The sequence below is a fragment of the Phyllobates terribilis genome, unplaced genomic scaffold, assembly GCF_046119375.1.
Source record: "Phyllobates terribilis strain yellow unplaced genomic scaffold, ASM4611937v1 Scaffold_2__4_contigs__length_985480577, whole genome shotgun sequence".
NCBI classification, from domain to species: Eukaryota; Metazoa; Chordata; class Amphibia; order Anura; family Dendrobatidae; genus Phyllobates; species Phyllobates terribilis.
Genome location: NW_027362762.1, coordinates 908,807,171 through 908,822,146, shown reverse-complemented (window position 1 = coordinate 908,822,146; position 14,976 = coordinate 908,807,171). Strand labels below are relative to the sequence as shown.

Sequence of the window (14,976 nt, the reverse complement as noted above, 5' to 3'; positions counted from 1 at the left end):
AATATTCATGAATGTCTCGCACGTATGGGACCGTCATCTGTAGGGAGACTTGGGGTCTATTGACAACCATTTGGCCAACCAAAGCTGCTGCATATAGGAGACTGGTGGATTTTGCAATAACATGGAGAAGGTCTTCTGTGAAAATCTGTATGTGTGATGTCCTCTATGAAGAAGAGACTTTGGTAAAGTCATAGATGAGCATAATAGGAGGAGGAGGCTGGCACTCAGCTGGCCGCTGCTCGGCAGTATTTGTCCGCTATCCACTTAAGGATGAACCAAGCCTCCAGATTTGTGCTTTAGCAGTACGTTAGGAGCCGGAGATGCACATTGCACGCCCGAGGCTTTCTTTCGTCTTTCTCTTCTCCAATTTTCAGCATACGTTTTTTAGCACAGCTGACCGGTTTAGTGACAAATCTGCTGTCCGCCTGTCTATTTCAGTGTGCGAAGACGGCATTTAAGGAACATCTCTAACTAATCTGGAGCATCGTGTCCCGATAAATAAACCCACAGCTGTTTTATGTGTCTGTTGGTCTGGCAAGAGCTGAATTTGCAAAAGTGATGACCACTAAAAAGTATACAGAGTTTTTCTTCTCGTTTTCTCCTTTCTGTGTATACCTAGAAGTACTTCCAAAGGTTTTGATGTTCTGAAATTACATCAAATAGTCCCTCAAGTTACAATATTTGAGTCTGGGTCAACCATGGGGAGTTGAAAATGATGAAACTTGGGACCATAACTTTTCAGAAAACGAATTATTGGTTGTGAAGTCCCAAAAAAAAACAGCGCAAAAGAAAGGCAAATAACGTCTACAGATTGAAAGAAGTCTGGTCTTGCAATTTGTTGGGTGCTGCTCGCCTCCTAAGGTGGAGGTGGTGCTGCTCGCCTCCTAAGGCGGAGGTGGTGTGTGGTGCTAATGGCATTGCATAGTCAGATGGTGTAAAAACTGTTCCATAGAACTAGGTGAATTTTTATTTATTTTATGGTTGTGTGTGTTTTTTTTTTTTGCAGAATATTGTGAGTAACAGACCGGCTGCTGGGGATTGTTTGCAAAAAAACTAAAAGTGTATTCATAGCAACATGTATCGCATGTTGTGCTGACCACAGAAGGGAAGTAGTTACTCCACACTCTTCCTTTTCATAAGCTATACTCTTAATCTGATCTATATAAATTTTTTTTCTTCTAGAACCATACCCAAGAACCTCTTTAAAAAGTGACAGTCGGTAGAGGTTTGGGTCCTGCGTCAGGTCAGTGTTGTACATCAGTATTTGTAAACCTAAACCAGGAGTGGGTGACAAATACAGAAGTGGTGACGTGTTTCTATGATACTTTTCCTCTGATTGTTCCACTCCTGGTTTTGGCTTAGAAATACTGATGTAAAATACTGAACATGTGAACTTGGCCTTACGTTTATACTATTCTCTCGCTTTAAGGATCAGCTGAATGCTTTTGCCCCTTTGTGACAGTCATTGGTGGAGGTCTTTGGACTGAATCCGGACAGCTCAAAACTTCTTGCTTGGCTATAAATGACATGTCAGGTTTTTAAGAAAACTTAAAATCCTTGCTTTTTAAAGGATATGGGCAGTTTTTCTTTTTTGTAAAGGAAATGGACGTATTTTTTGTCTGAAAAGCATTTTTGCAATAGTCTATAAAAACGTTTGACCACTTGACTTTTACAGCCTGAACGTAGTTAGCAGAATGAGTTACCAGTGACTTATGGTAATTGTAAAGTGCTGCGGAATATGTTGGCGCTATATAAATAAAATTATCATTGGCCCATCAGTGAGCACATCTGATATGTAATCTTTGTTCCGCTTGTGTTCTGAGCTCATTTATAGCCAGCTTTAGGTTGAACTGGTCATAAATCAGCCTAGATGGTTCAGGAGGGAGATGAGGGTTGCAGACCCTGCAACAAGATCACTCGTGGATGTGACTATTAACTCATTTTGCTTATTTTTTAGATTTTTTTTTTTCTGCCAAATGCGTGTTTCTAGGTGAAAAAAAAAATGCCTCCTAATAGGGTCCATGTCCTTTAAAAATTGATTCACATCTCACTCCCTGTCCCTGCCCACCACAAAATCCCTAAAAAAGCTAAATAAGTTCTCCAGTCTATAGGTTCCTGTGATCTATGTGGCTGCTATAAAGCCTATCTAGGAATGCTATTAACAGAAGTTGAGAAAATATGTAGTCATTGTCGTAACCCAATAATCCTGCATCAAAAATAATATAAAAATTCTGCAATTAGAAAAAAATGCATTCACTTTAAGACGGACGACGAGTTTAGCGCACAGCAGTGTTCTCTGAAAGTGACCTAATTTCTTTCTACTCTACTCTTTCCCGTCAGACGTTTCATGTCCACATTCCCTGTCAAGAATTTCAGTTCCTTTGCAAAATCGGCTAATAAGCATGAAATTAAAACCTCCTCAATCCTATCTTGGCTCGGCAGTCCTACCTGCTTCTGAACAAGGCCGTTTTTCTAGGAGAAAAGTCTTTCAAGAGTCTCAAGTATTCTTTGTGTAAGTCCCAAATCTCAAGCTTTTCATTAGCGAGCTGGTGATCTGCGGCCAGAACTCTCAACGTTGTTTGTATCGGAACATTTGCTTCTAATCTTCAGGAGGAATGAGGCTTGAAGTGAAGCTTCAATAGTTTAGCCATTTTATATAAATGCGGAAAGTCAATCGAGTGATGTCCTCAGTGAGAACTTCAATGGAGTCTTTCCAGATCACAGGTGTACGGAAGGAGAAACCCCACCTCCTCCTATGTGAGAAGACAGGAAAACATTTCACTATGGCTGAATTTTGCCTGATGAAATGAAGCCCCAGTTATCAGACCGAAATTTAAAGAAATGCTGAATAATGCCCACTATAAGAAAGGAGGCACAGAATGGCTCCTAATTTTCATTTAATATGTGAATATTTGTTCTCCTCATGGGTAACCTCTTTATGTGAGAGTCTGTGCTGTGATCAAGTGATCGCTTCAGGTCAAGCTCATAGAGGAACTTGCTTGTTGACTCATTTCTGCAACAGTGGCCACCCAAGGGCAAATGAGGTATTACAGGAGGTCTTCTGGATAGTGATAGATAGTGACAGACGAAGTCCATCAGAGCAAGCTGAGGGGTTTTATAACGGACCCATGGGAATTTTGTAAATTGTGTTTACTTATTTTCCTTTGAGGGAACTCACAGGAGCAGATAATATCAGCATGAGCCCATATCTGGATTGTAGGAGTATACATAGCCAGAGGGAACTGATAAAAATCCTTCTGAAGAATGTATGATTGACAGCCCCCATTTAACTTTTGCATTGTAGGTTTACTGTTTAAGAATGTAGCACTGACTACCTTCCAACTATAGTTTTGATAACTCTTATCTCTGTTTTGTTTCTACATGCCTAGACTAGATTGTGCAAGCTCAATACTATTTTTTTCAGACCAAACAACCACAAGTTTTCTGAGGTGTAAATCAAATTGCTTGGTGGGATCTCACCATTAGCTCCTTATCAATCTGAGGCCTAGTTCGTGTTCTTAATTAAGAAAAAAAATAGTCATGATCACTTTTTTTGTGAAATTAATTCACATTGGAAATCTCCAGACCACAAATGATTACTCCGTAGCTGGCCATGCACATTTGTTTGTAGTAAGTCCATGATCCAATGGATGATAGGCCTGGCATAGTCATGATAGTCAAACTGGCAGTTCAAGCACTTCTGTAAATAAGAAAGCCTACAAAGGTGGCGATTGATCAACCTAATTTATCCGACTTGGTTTCACGTCGCCAAGGCAAAATTTTTCCAACCCGAAGGATTGTATTTTTGACAGACATTTATAACCCCTTATTTGAGACCTTAGATTCTGGAGATAAGGGGGGATGACCAAAAAGGTTTTAAATGGTTAGACAAAAAAACAAATCGTTCCTCACTTCCCTACAGTACTTTTTGGTATTGCAGCCCTACTCACTTTTTTGAAGCTGGACTGCGATACTGGACACAACCCATGGAACGGTTTGGCAAACATGGTTTTTCTAATCTTATTCTACAACTCCTTAAATCCTATTTGCTTCAAGTAAAAAGGGGCAATCAAGGCATTCTCCTATCTCTTAAAGTGATGACCTATTTCTAGCATATGCCATCACTTTTTGATGGGTGCAAGCAATAATTTATTTAAAATTTGTATATGATGGTCAGCCAATACTGGTCATTTCGTCCTCCAACATTATTGATGATTTGTGGACCTATTGGAGGCTGTATCTCATTCTTTCCTACTAGCAGCAATCTCCAGTCGGTAGCTTGCTAAGCCATTGGTTATTTCTGAGCTGATGTTGACTGCCTTTTAGTCAAAGGACTACTTTCTGTTCCTTCCATGATGTAATAGATTACTGCCCTCCTGAATTATTGACCACACTCCCCATGAAGAACGTGATCCATGCACATTCAGCTACTCTTCAACGTAATGGTGGTTGTTCATCAGTATTTTGCACAAGTGCCCGCCTCTGCCTTTAGGGCACTTGCCAGTGTTGTGGTGTGAGGGTATAGTGCCATGTTACGTTTTTATTAGCCCAAAAAACTTACTATATATTGGTTTATATACTGATTTAACTTATGTCCTTTTTCTTCTTAGGAATAGCAAAATGTGATCTTCTTCACACCAGATCGTTACGAGGTCACAGGGACTGTTTCGAGAAATATCACCAGATTGCAAACCAAGACTGTTCCCGCTCCAAGCTTACCAAGAGTCCCTATGAAGAAGTAAAGACTATTCTCAGCAAAAAAATAAACTGGATTGTCCAATATGCACAAAATAAGGATTTGTATTCTGATTCTGAGTGTCACAAGACCACGCATCACAAACTTTACAAATTCAGACATCTGAATGACATAAATCCGATTCCTCAGCAGGACTCGCAGGTCCCCAAGTATTCCGAAAAGTGGCTGGATACTGGGGCTGGGGGTATATCCACCTGTGCAAAGGGGGTTTTAGAAAGAAACGGCAGGGATTTTAATATGAGCGTCCTACATAGTACACTGTGGCCGAGTTCCTGTAAAGAAAAGCCTGATGAGAACTCCAACCAGCCGTCTGGACCCAACGTTCGGAGAAGACACCAGCAATACAACAAAGAACAATGTACGTGTCTACTACTTTGCATCTTGTTTCCATTGTATTAAAGAGGGCAAATTGGGTGGGAATTGTTATGTATATAATCTTCATATTAAACCCTTGAGACTTTAGGTTCTGGAGATGAGGAGGACAAAGTTTTAAATTATTAGACATTAAATAAAATAGTGGTTTGCGGTATAGCAGCCCCGCTCACTTTAAAGGAGCTGGACGGAAATACCGGACACAACCCATGGACAGGTGTGGCAACCATGGTTGTTTGTTTTTTTTGTTTTTAATTTTGTACACCTCTTTTAATCATATTCGCTCCAACCGAAAAAAGCACTTAAGGCATTTTCCTATCTCATAAAGTGATGGCATATTGATGCATATGCCATCACTTTAGGACGGGTGGGGGTTTGAACTTTTGGACCCAAACCGATCCTTCGAATTAAGGGAATGCAACACTGGCCACCTGGCTGCGCAGGGAACTGCTGCGTGGCAAAATAATGGGACCGGCTGCAGCGCTTCCTGCAAGCCAAGAAGCGGAGGAGGTCCTGTACTGGGAAAGATTAGGAGCAGAGGCCGTCCTGCACCAGGACACTTTTCAGGAACATTAAGAGTCTTTTATAGACTTTACCCCAACCAGTCACATAGTATTGGTACATCCGAACTATCTGATGGGAGAGTGCTTTTCTAGTGGCAATCTAATAAAAAAAAAATGTAAAATTGGACCTATGATTTTTGTGGTTTTGAAATTTGCGGTCACATTCTTCAAAGAGGTATGTTCTGTCTTGAGCATTCTTCAATCAACTCTATAAAAAGTCCCTCTCTTCTTATGACAGTCAGAGGAAGCAGAAAACTTTTGCAGTCACTTTTTTTTAATCCTTTTTTTTTTTTTTTTTTTTTTTTTGAAATAGGACATCCCCTAGTTTTTATCTACTTTTTCTTGACCCGTTCATGATATGGGATAAATTGTTGTCTAGAAGATGATTTGTCCTACAGGCCATAACGTAGAGCAGGTGTCTCCAACGTGTGGCTCCCAGGTAGATGTTGTGTGGCTCACGGCTGTCTGCCAGCTTAGTGCATTAGCACCAGGTCTAGCAAACAACTATGGAGAGTAGGTCTTCAGATGGTGCCTTTAGAGTAGCACCACACAGGAGAGCAGATCTGGGTGTGCATATGCAGGTGTGGAGGGGAGGATAAATCTAGCAAATAGGAGGCAGAATTATATTGCCAGTTAGAGGGGGGGGGGGGTGCTGAAGTTGGATGTGATAGTGTGGTTAATGTGCTTGATGCAAGAATGCCAAAGAGGGTAAAGTGGGCACCCCTGGATGCAAGTATCCTGCCATAAAGGGAGGGGGTACAAGATTTTGGCGTGCTTTCTGTGGGGTTGTCTTGGCTGTCATTATGTCAGGACTGTGGGGCTTTTGGTGTCGCTATGGTTTAAGTAGGATGGGTCCCGCTGAATGTGGCTCACGACCATCTATCAGATCTGAACGTAGTGCTCAAGGTAAAAAAAAAAAAGGTTGAGGAGCACTGACGTAGAGTATAAAATATCAAGTAGATGCTCCTCTAACACACAGGCATTTTTTATGTCGACTTTAGAGAAATTTGAGTTTCACATTCCTAGTCTGGCCTGAAGCCGGTCCTCCGTACTAGCGGGCCTTCACATCTGCGCCTGGCATCTTCATGTCGCTGGGTCTAATACAAGTGAAAGTTGCACAGGATGCTGGTTGCGGAAGTAACGCGAAGGACCAGACTACGCTGGCCTATGGCGGCACGGAATGAGTGGCTTCTCTATAGTTGGCATAGGAGATTCAACCAATGACAAACTAATTGCCACTTGTCTGCCTGCGATATAGGCACATTGTTATTAGGAAGATTCAGGTGTTTCTCGCCCCCATGAAGATATGGTCATTCTCACTCTGTCATAGTGGATGAGTTTGCTCATTGCAAAGAACAATCCAAGGTCACATCTTCTTCAAAACCCTGCAACCCCATCAGCTGCCGTAGGATGTTTGCTTTACAACATGGTTCGTAAGATTGACGGGAAGACAAATAGATGGTGACTTGTGTACAGGAGCATTATCTGGGCTTAGCAGATCATACATTTTGTAGATCTGTGTTTTGCCAATTGATTCGTTTATTGCAGGGGATTATTCTACAAGTATTAATGTGTAGATTTGTGGTCTCCAACCTGAGGGGTCTCCTGCTTGACCATTGTCCATTGCATAAATCGTGGCGCGGTAATGGCTATGAGTTTAGTGGACTTCATGGCGAGGCTTTGGGTAGAGTGTAACTGATCCAAATCTGCACCTTGTGTATGAAGAATTTAACACCGGTCTGCAAACTTTCTCTGAAAGCTGGTTTTGTGGTCTCGTAAACCGTTTTAAGACTTCGCCGCACTGCTACTGATTTGGCTCCCGAAGCTAATGAACACCTCGGTGCACACAACTGCTCGGTCTTTCTCTCCTGCCACGCTATTTAGTTGCTGTAGCCGTACACTGTCTGAGCCGATCCCATTCAGAGATTTTATTCTTCACTTTTTGTTGGATGTTTTCAATTACTTGGATTACTGCGGTGACGGTAATTGATTTTTTTTGTATGTTTCTCCCTCGCTTCTAGTGAGCTCGATGAGCAGAGAAGAACTGGGACGATTAAATGAACATCTCCTCCGGCAACTCCAGGGTAAGTCTCGATATCGAATGGCTGGCACATCCTCAGGAGATCAGGAGGCTTCTACTTCGTGTGCTGTAACATCGCCTCTACCCTGCACCTCCACGTTCCATCAATTTAGTAGAAATATGTGGTGTTTTTTTGGGTTGTTTTTTTTCCTTAACAGCACTTTCTCCCCTGCCTATTGCTTTTAAAAAAAATTCTTGGCGTTAAATCAATACGTCAGCAAGTGCAGCTCAGCCCTTCCATGGCAGCTGCAGATGTGCTGTAATCTAAGCTGCCGGCTAAGTATAGGTTACAGTAAAGCTCATCAGCGCCTGATGCTATTACAGACGTATTTTTAGACTACACTTTACAAGCCAGAGTAGATTTAACCCAACCATTTTATACAACAAAATGCATCAGATAATAATCAGCTCGTCTGTAGGTCAAGATCCTTTGAATGAAAGAGCAAATAAAATCCTTGTATGATCATGGCAGAGAAATGAAATGGCCTTCTTGTAGTTGTGTGCTTTGTGAAAATAATTGGAGCTTCTAAGGCACACATGTCCAACTCTGGCCCTTGGGCCAAATTTGGCCCTCGTGTTGATTATATTTGGCCCGTGACGCCATATGGGGGGCCATTATTCTGTATGGAGGACTATGGGGGGCCCATTCTGTATGGAGGACTATGGGGGGCCCATTATACTGTGTGGGGATCACAGTTGGGGCAACATACTGTGTTGGGGTCACCGTACTTTGCCAGGGGAGTTGAGGGGGGGGGGGTACAGTGGGGTCATCATACCATATGTGTGGAGGAATTCACTGTGGGGTTATAGTACCGTGTTTGGGGAGCACTTTTGTTGGAAGATATGCTCCTCTGTGACCCCACTGAATATTAAGGTGTTTTGTTTTTTTTAGGTTGGCCCGCGACTTAGTTCGTTTTTAATTTTGGCCCTCTTGTCTATTTGAGTTTGACATCCCTGTTCTAAGGGCTGAAGTTTGTGATTTAAATTTATCCCAAGGGTGGTACGTTGGCTCAGTGGTTTAGTGATGTTGCATTGCAGCGCTGGGGTCCTGGGTTCAAATCCCACTAAGGACAACATCTGCAAGGAGTTTGTATGTTCTCCCCGTGTTTGTGTGGGTTTCCTCCCTCACTCTAAAGCCATACTGATAGGGAATGTAGATTGTGAGCCCCAATGAGGACAGCGATGTTGTATGTAAAGTGCTGTGGAATATGATGGCGCTATAAGCAAAGCATAATAAATAAATACTGAATCCCATATCGACTGGAGAGGGGATAACTTTGCAATCACTGCCTATCATGCGCACTGCAGCTCCATTTATTCTTAATGTGAGTTCCGGAAATTGCCAAGCATAGTAATCGGCTCATCTTTGCACCTATTTGAATGTGCACATGATCGACCTCTGCTCCATTCTCAAGGAGCTCTTCCTAGTTCTTATGATCGGTTGGACACCAATCATCGTAAAGTTATCCCCTATAGGATAGATAGGGATAACTTTTTAACTTGAGAACATCCCTGTAAGGAAAGTGCCAAAATGGTGAGGGGACAATAATAGATCATGCAATTATGTCTGGGAAATAACATATGCAAATGGCAGGCCACACCGAGAGTGCACCGCGCATCTGTGATTGGTTTGAACAATCATTTTTGAGAACAAAATGAGATTGTACGTCATTTTTTAACATAAAAAGGTTGCAAACGTTAGAATATGCCCTTGTACAAAGTCACAATGTCCTGTACTCTAAATTAACTGGTTCTGTGTCTTTGTATATGATCCCGCGTGTTTTTAGAATGTGGATAGAGCATGGTGAATTTACTATTTACTTGACACAATGTATGCAAAACTTTTCTTTTCTTTTTTTTTTTTTTTTTGTTGTCACAGATGTGTTTGAAGACCTCAGCTGTGTACTACAGGAAAAAGACACTCTGTCCTCAGAGCTCCACGTCCGTCATGTTTCCATAGAACAGCTGCTAAAAAACTGCTCGAAGCTTCCTTGTCTCCAGATGGGACGGGCAGGGATTAAGAGTTAATATGACAATCAATAATCAGCGGATGGGAATCTAACCTGCACAAGGAACACCCTGGCGGTCTCTCGTAGATCTCACGCGGCTCTTTTTCTTTTTTATACTGTCCAAGAATATGACTTATGTCAAGCAATGAATGCGGACGCTTGTTGGTTGGCATTTCTCTCTTGCTTTTTCTTACTAAAAAAGCCATTCCAGTGGGATTGAATGAAAGCGATTGGCAATTGATAATTCAGCCTGGGATAGCTTGAAGTCGTGTGTCTCCAAAATCGGTAGGGCTGAGCCTGTCTCCTCACCAGCTATTGTCAATTGAGGTTCTCTTTTGGGTCCACCGTCTAAAATAGGCCACTTGTCTTACCAAATCACATACATCAAGGCAATAATTCCAAGTTTTGCTCCTTAGGGGGGGGGGTTAACATTTCAGATATTTTTTAATACTGGTCAGTATTGTGACAAATCATACAACTATTGTGCCTACTTGTAAAATGAATGGACTAAGGACCAGAGCAGATGGGATGATGCATTATTTCTATAGGCATCTATAGTTGTACATTGATCTTCCAAGAAGCAGCCTCTGTCTGTGTATCATCTTTAAAAGAAAAATCTTGCAACTTGCAGACGACGGACTGTTTTTTTTACGATTATGGAGTTTTCCTTTTATGGTTAAAAAAAATGTAAAGAAAAGAACAAAATTCACCTTTGCTTGAAACGCTTAAATTGTATTGCTAGAAACTTAAAAAAAATGTTTACAAGGAGCCTTTTTATGAGCTACTGTTTTTTACAAATAAATATTTTGGGTACTTATTAATAGTTCTATAAAAAGTTTGCTTCATGTATGTATTCTGCTTTGCACATACTGTTACCTTGTCTGATGGGGGGTGGGATGAGGGGATATTTGTCGTATTTGGTCTTTTTGGGGTTTTTTTTGTATTATTTAAATGGGTCATTTAATGATTTTTTTTTGAGGGTGTAGTGACTCAAAAGAGCGAAAAGTGTTCAGAAGTCGTATTTGTAAAGAGGTCATCCACTACTGGACAACGTGTTTGCCTGTGTATTCTCCAGTTTCTTCCCAAACTCCAAAGACATACTGATAGGGAATTTAGATTGTGAGCTCCAATGGGGACAGTGATGACGATGTCTGTAAAGCGCTGCAGAATATGATGGAGCTATATGAGTACAATAAATAATAAATACCCCCCTTCTTAATAGGCACAGGGAGGTGAGAAATAAAAATTGCTACTTACTTTCTTCACCCTCAAATAAAATGTGAAGGGTGCAACCGATCAGCGGCCGATGGTTGGCTGAAGCGATCATATAATGCCCATGGTGGATGTCAATGACAATCCTGGAGACTTTATTTATTCATTTTTTTTCCTTCCTCCCCTCTCGAGACCCAAAACTAAGGGGTTGCCAACTACTGGACAACCCCTAAAGTTGTGTTGTGTGTTTTTTTTTTTTTGTTTTTTTTATAGGAATATCAACATTGTTGCCCTATGATAAGGATAGACAATGAATGTTACAGACCTGGAGAATCCCTTTAAGTGGTTACGAATAGTGAGATTTCAGAGCAAGTGCTCGTTACTGGAGTTTTCCGAGGGTGCTCGGGTATGCACAGAGTATCGCGGGTGGTCGACTGACATGTTCGAATCGCCGCGGCCGTATGTTTAGGCAGTCCACGTGTTTAACAGGCGCGAAACATGCGGCCGCGGGGATTCGAGCATGTCACCCGAGCACCTGCGATACTCGGTGCATTATCGAACACTCTCGCCAAACTCCAGTAGCGAGCATTTGCGCTCAACACTAATTATAAATGTAGGAATTAATCTATTCCGTTCTGAATAAGGCTAATTCCTGTAGTTGGTCGAAGCACACAAATTCCGGTAGCGAAATTGCTCTTCCAAAATAACCAACGACCTTCCATCTTCTTGAAACCTATGTCATGTTACGTAGAGTACCCAGAGTCTCTCTAAACTGTTGGCAATCTCCGCCATCTTAAGCGTCATTATGGCCCTGTCATAGACGATTAGTTAAATGGGTAATTGATCACGACTGATTTTTAATAGCTTTATCTCTTTACCATAAACACGGATTAGAAAAAAAAGCAACGCGCAGAGATGCTATACTTCAGTATTGGTGCTTTAGATACGAATTGTGATGAGATCATCATGATAGATTCTAGTTATGATCAGTAACTGGTGCTATGCAATATCTTTTAGATCCCAGTATATACTGGCGGATTCAGTGTTACCACAACATTTTTTAAAATGTAAAAATAAATATATATTATTTTTTTTTTTGCTGTTTCATTGATGTGCCGGTATGTTCATTGATGTGCCGGTATGTTCATTGCAACTCAATTATTCACAGGGTAGCAGTATGACTTCTATTAAATTCTAACTATTGGTCAAATTAATTAAAATCGGTCATTTCATTTATTTCTAGATATTTTCATCACTGCCAAAGAAAAAAAAGAATTCATGTCACTTTGGTTATACTTTTGTATAGTATTCTTGTTTGGTTTTTTTTTTCTAGTGTGAATTTAGAGTAGTTTTTGTAGTAATTTTTTTTAAAAGATTTTAAGCCTATTTATTTTGCGGACCGTGTGTGTTGTGCTGATTATTTAGCTACAGTTTGTAATATGTTTTTCCCGTCGTGCTTTCATATTGCCCGGTTCAGGGTAATATTACAGGACTGTGCGGCCCTCATTGATTAAAAAGAAGAAAAAAAAATTTGGCGGGGGTGTTACCCACTGTAACCAATCTGACTCCAGCTTTCATGTTGCAGTGATTTGATTGGTGACCACAGACACCGCCTCTTTATTTATATTATTTTTTTACTCTGTTTTCATATGTATATATTGTTTTTTTAAGATCTTTACACTGGTGAAAGCTGTGCTTTTCAGGAAGCCTTGCTGACAAAAATTCTTAAGACCGATTTCGCTTTATTAGAGTGAAACTTTATTGGCTTGTTTTTTGTGTTTTTTTTTTTTTTGTTATTGTTTTGGATGTATTTAAGTTTGTTTCTTTTTTTTTTGCTTTGTGTTGCAATGTATGCCATTTTTTTTCTTTCACTTTTGAAATAAAAGATATTTTAATAATGATGTATAAGTGTCTGAGTGATATTTTACAAATGAACTTCTTTTTCTACCTGTGTTTCTTACCTTAAGATAGATAGATATATATATATATATATATATATATATATATATATATATATATATCACTGTTGAAAAAAATAAAGGGAACACTCAAATAACACATCCTAGATCTGAAGGAATGAAATATTCTCATTGAATACTTTGTTCTGTACAAAGCTGAATGTGCTGACAATAATGGAGGCCTGGATTTGGAGTCACCCCCAAAATTAAAGTGGAAAAACACACTACAGCCTGATCCAACTTTGATGTAATGTCCTTTAAAACAAGTCAAAATGAGGCTCAGTATTGTGTGTGGCCTCCACGTGCCTGTATGACCTCCCTACAACGCCTGGGCATGCCCCTGATGAAGTTGCGGATGGTCTCCTGTGGGATCTCCTCCCAGACCTGGACTAAAACATCCACCAACTCCTGGACAGTCTGTGGTGCAACGTGACGTTGGTGGATGGAGCGAGACATGATGTCCCAGATGTGCTAAATCGGATTCAGGTCTGGGGAACAGGCGGGCCAGTCCATAGCTTCAATGCCTTCATCTTGCAGGAACTGCTGACACACTCCAGCCACATGAGGTCTGGCATTGTCCTGCATTAGGAGGAACCCAGGGCCAACCGCACCAGCATATGGTCTCACAAGGGGTCTGAGGATCTCATCTTGGTACCTAATGGCAGTCAGGTTACCTCTGGCGAGCACAAAAAAATGCCACTCCACACCATTACTGACCCACTGCCAAACTGGTCATGCTGAAGGATGTTGCAGGCAGCAGATCGCTCTCCACGGTGTCTCCAGACTCTCTCATGTCTGTCACATGTGCTCAGTGTGAACCTGCTTTCATCTGTGAAGAGCACAGGGTACCAGTGACGACTTTGCCAATCCTGGTGTTCTGTGGCAAATGCCAAGCGTCCTGCACGGTGTTGGGCTGTGAGCACAACCCCCATCTGTGGACGTCGGGCCCTCATACCACCCTCATGGAGTCGGTTTATTACCGTTTGTGCAGACACATGCACATTTGTGGCCTGCTGGAGGTCATTTTGCTGGGCTCTGGCAGTGCTCCTCCTGTTCCTCCTTGCACAAAGGAGGACGTAACCGTCCTGCTGCTGGGTTGTTGCCCTCCTATGGCCCCCTCCACGTCTCCTGGTATCTGCTCCATGCTCTGGACACTACTCTGACAAACACGGCTACCCTTCTTGCCACAGCTCGCACTGATGTGCCATCCTGGATGAACTGCACTACCTGAGCAACTTCTGTGGGTTGTACTGTAGACACCGCCTCATGCTTACTGTACCTCTAGGGGTGAGAGCAATGGCAAAATGAAAAAGTGACCAAAATAACAGCCAAAAAGGATGAGAACAGAGAAATGGTCTGTGGTCACCTCCTGCAGAACCACTCCTCTATAGGGGGTATCTTGCTAATTGCCGATCATTTCTACCAGTTGTCTGTTCCATTTGCACAACAGCAGGAGAAATTGATTCACAATCAGTGTTGCTTCATAACTGGACAGGTAGATTTCACAGAAATGTTATTGACTTGGAGTTACATTGTGTTTAAGTGTTCCCTTTAAAAAAAATTTGAGCTGTGTGTGTGTGTGTGTGTGTGTGTGTGTGTGTGTGTGTGTGTATATATATATATTTCCAAATAGCGGAAATAATTGGACATGGGATCCTTATTAGGAAAAATACACGTGTGTGTGTGTGTAATAAATATATATATCATACACATATATATTATACAGTTGTGCTCAAAAGTTTACATACCCCGGCAGAATTTTTCCTTTCTTAGCCTGGTTTCAGAGAATATGAATGATAAAATAAACTTTTTCTCCACTCATGGTTATTGGTTGGGTGAAGCCATTTATTGTCAAACTACTGTGTTTTCTCTTTTTAAATCTTAATGACAACCAAAAACATCCAAATGGCCCTGATCAAAAGTTCACATACCCCAGTTCTTAATACCATGTATTGCCCCCTCTAACATCAATGACAGCTTGAAGTCTTTTGTGGTAGTTGTGGAGGAGGTTCTTTATTTTCTCAGA

At 41.3% G+C, this 14,976-nt stretch overlaps 1 protein-coding gene across 3 annotated transcripts in view; it reads left to right on the top strand.

Annotated features, from left to right (window-relative positions):
* Positions 1 to 12,835, top strand: part of CUNH21orf91 (chromosome unknown C21orf91 homolog) — a 38,026-nt gene extending 25,191 nt beyond the window's left edge. For 2 of the 3 annotated variants that reach the window (XM_073668261.1, XM_073668262.1), the window contains exons 3-5: positions 4,611 to 5,114; positions 7,713 to 7,775; positions 9,651 to 12,835. In XM_073668261.1, coding sequence (XP_073524362.1) covers positions 4,611 to 5,114; positions 7,713 to 7,775; positions 9,651 to 9,799 — 716 coding nt within the window. In that variant the 3' untranslated portion in view covers positions 9,800 to 12,835. The remainder of the gene's footprint in view (positions 1 to 4,610; positions 5,115 to 7,712; positions 7,776 to 9,650) is intronic. The other variant, XM_073668260.1, reaches the window with a different exon arrangement.
* Positions 12,836 to 14,976: the final 2,141 nt, after the last annotated feature.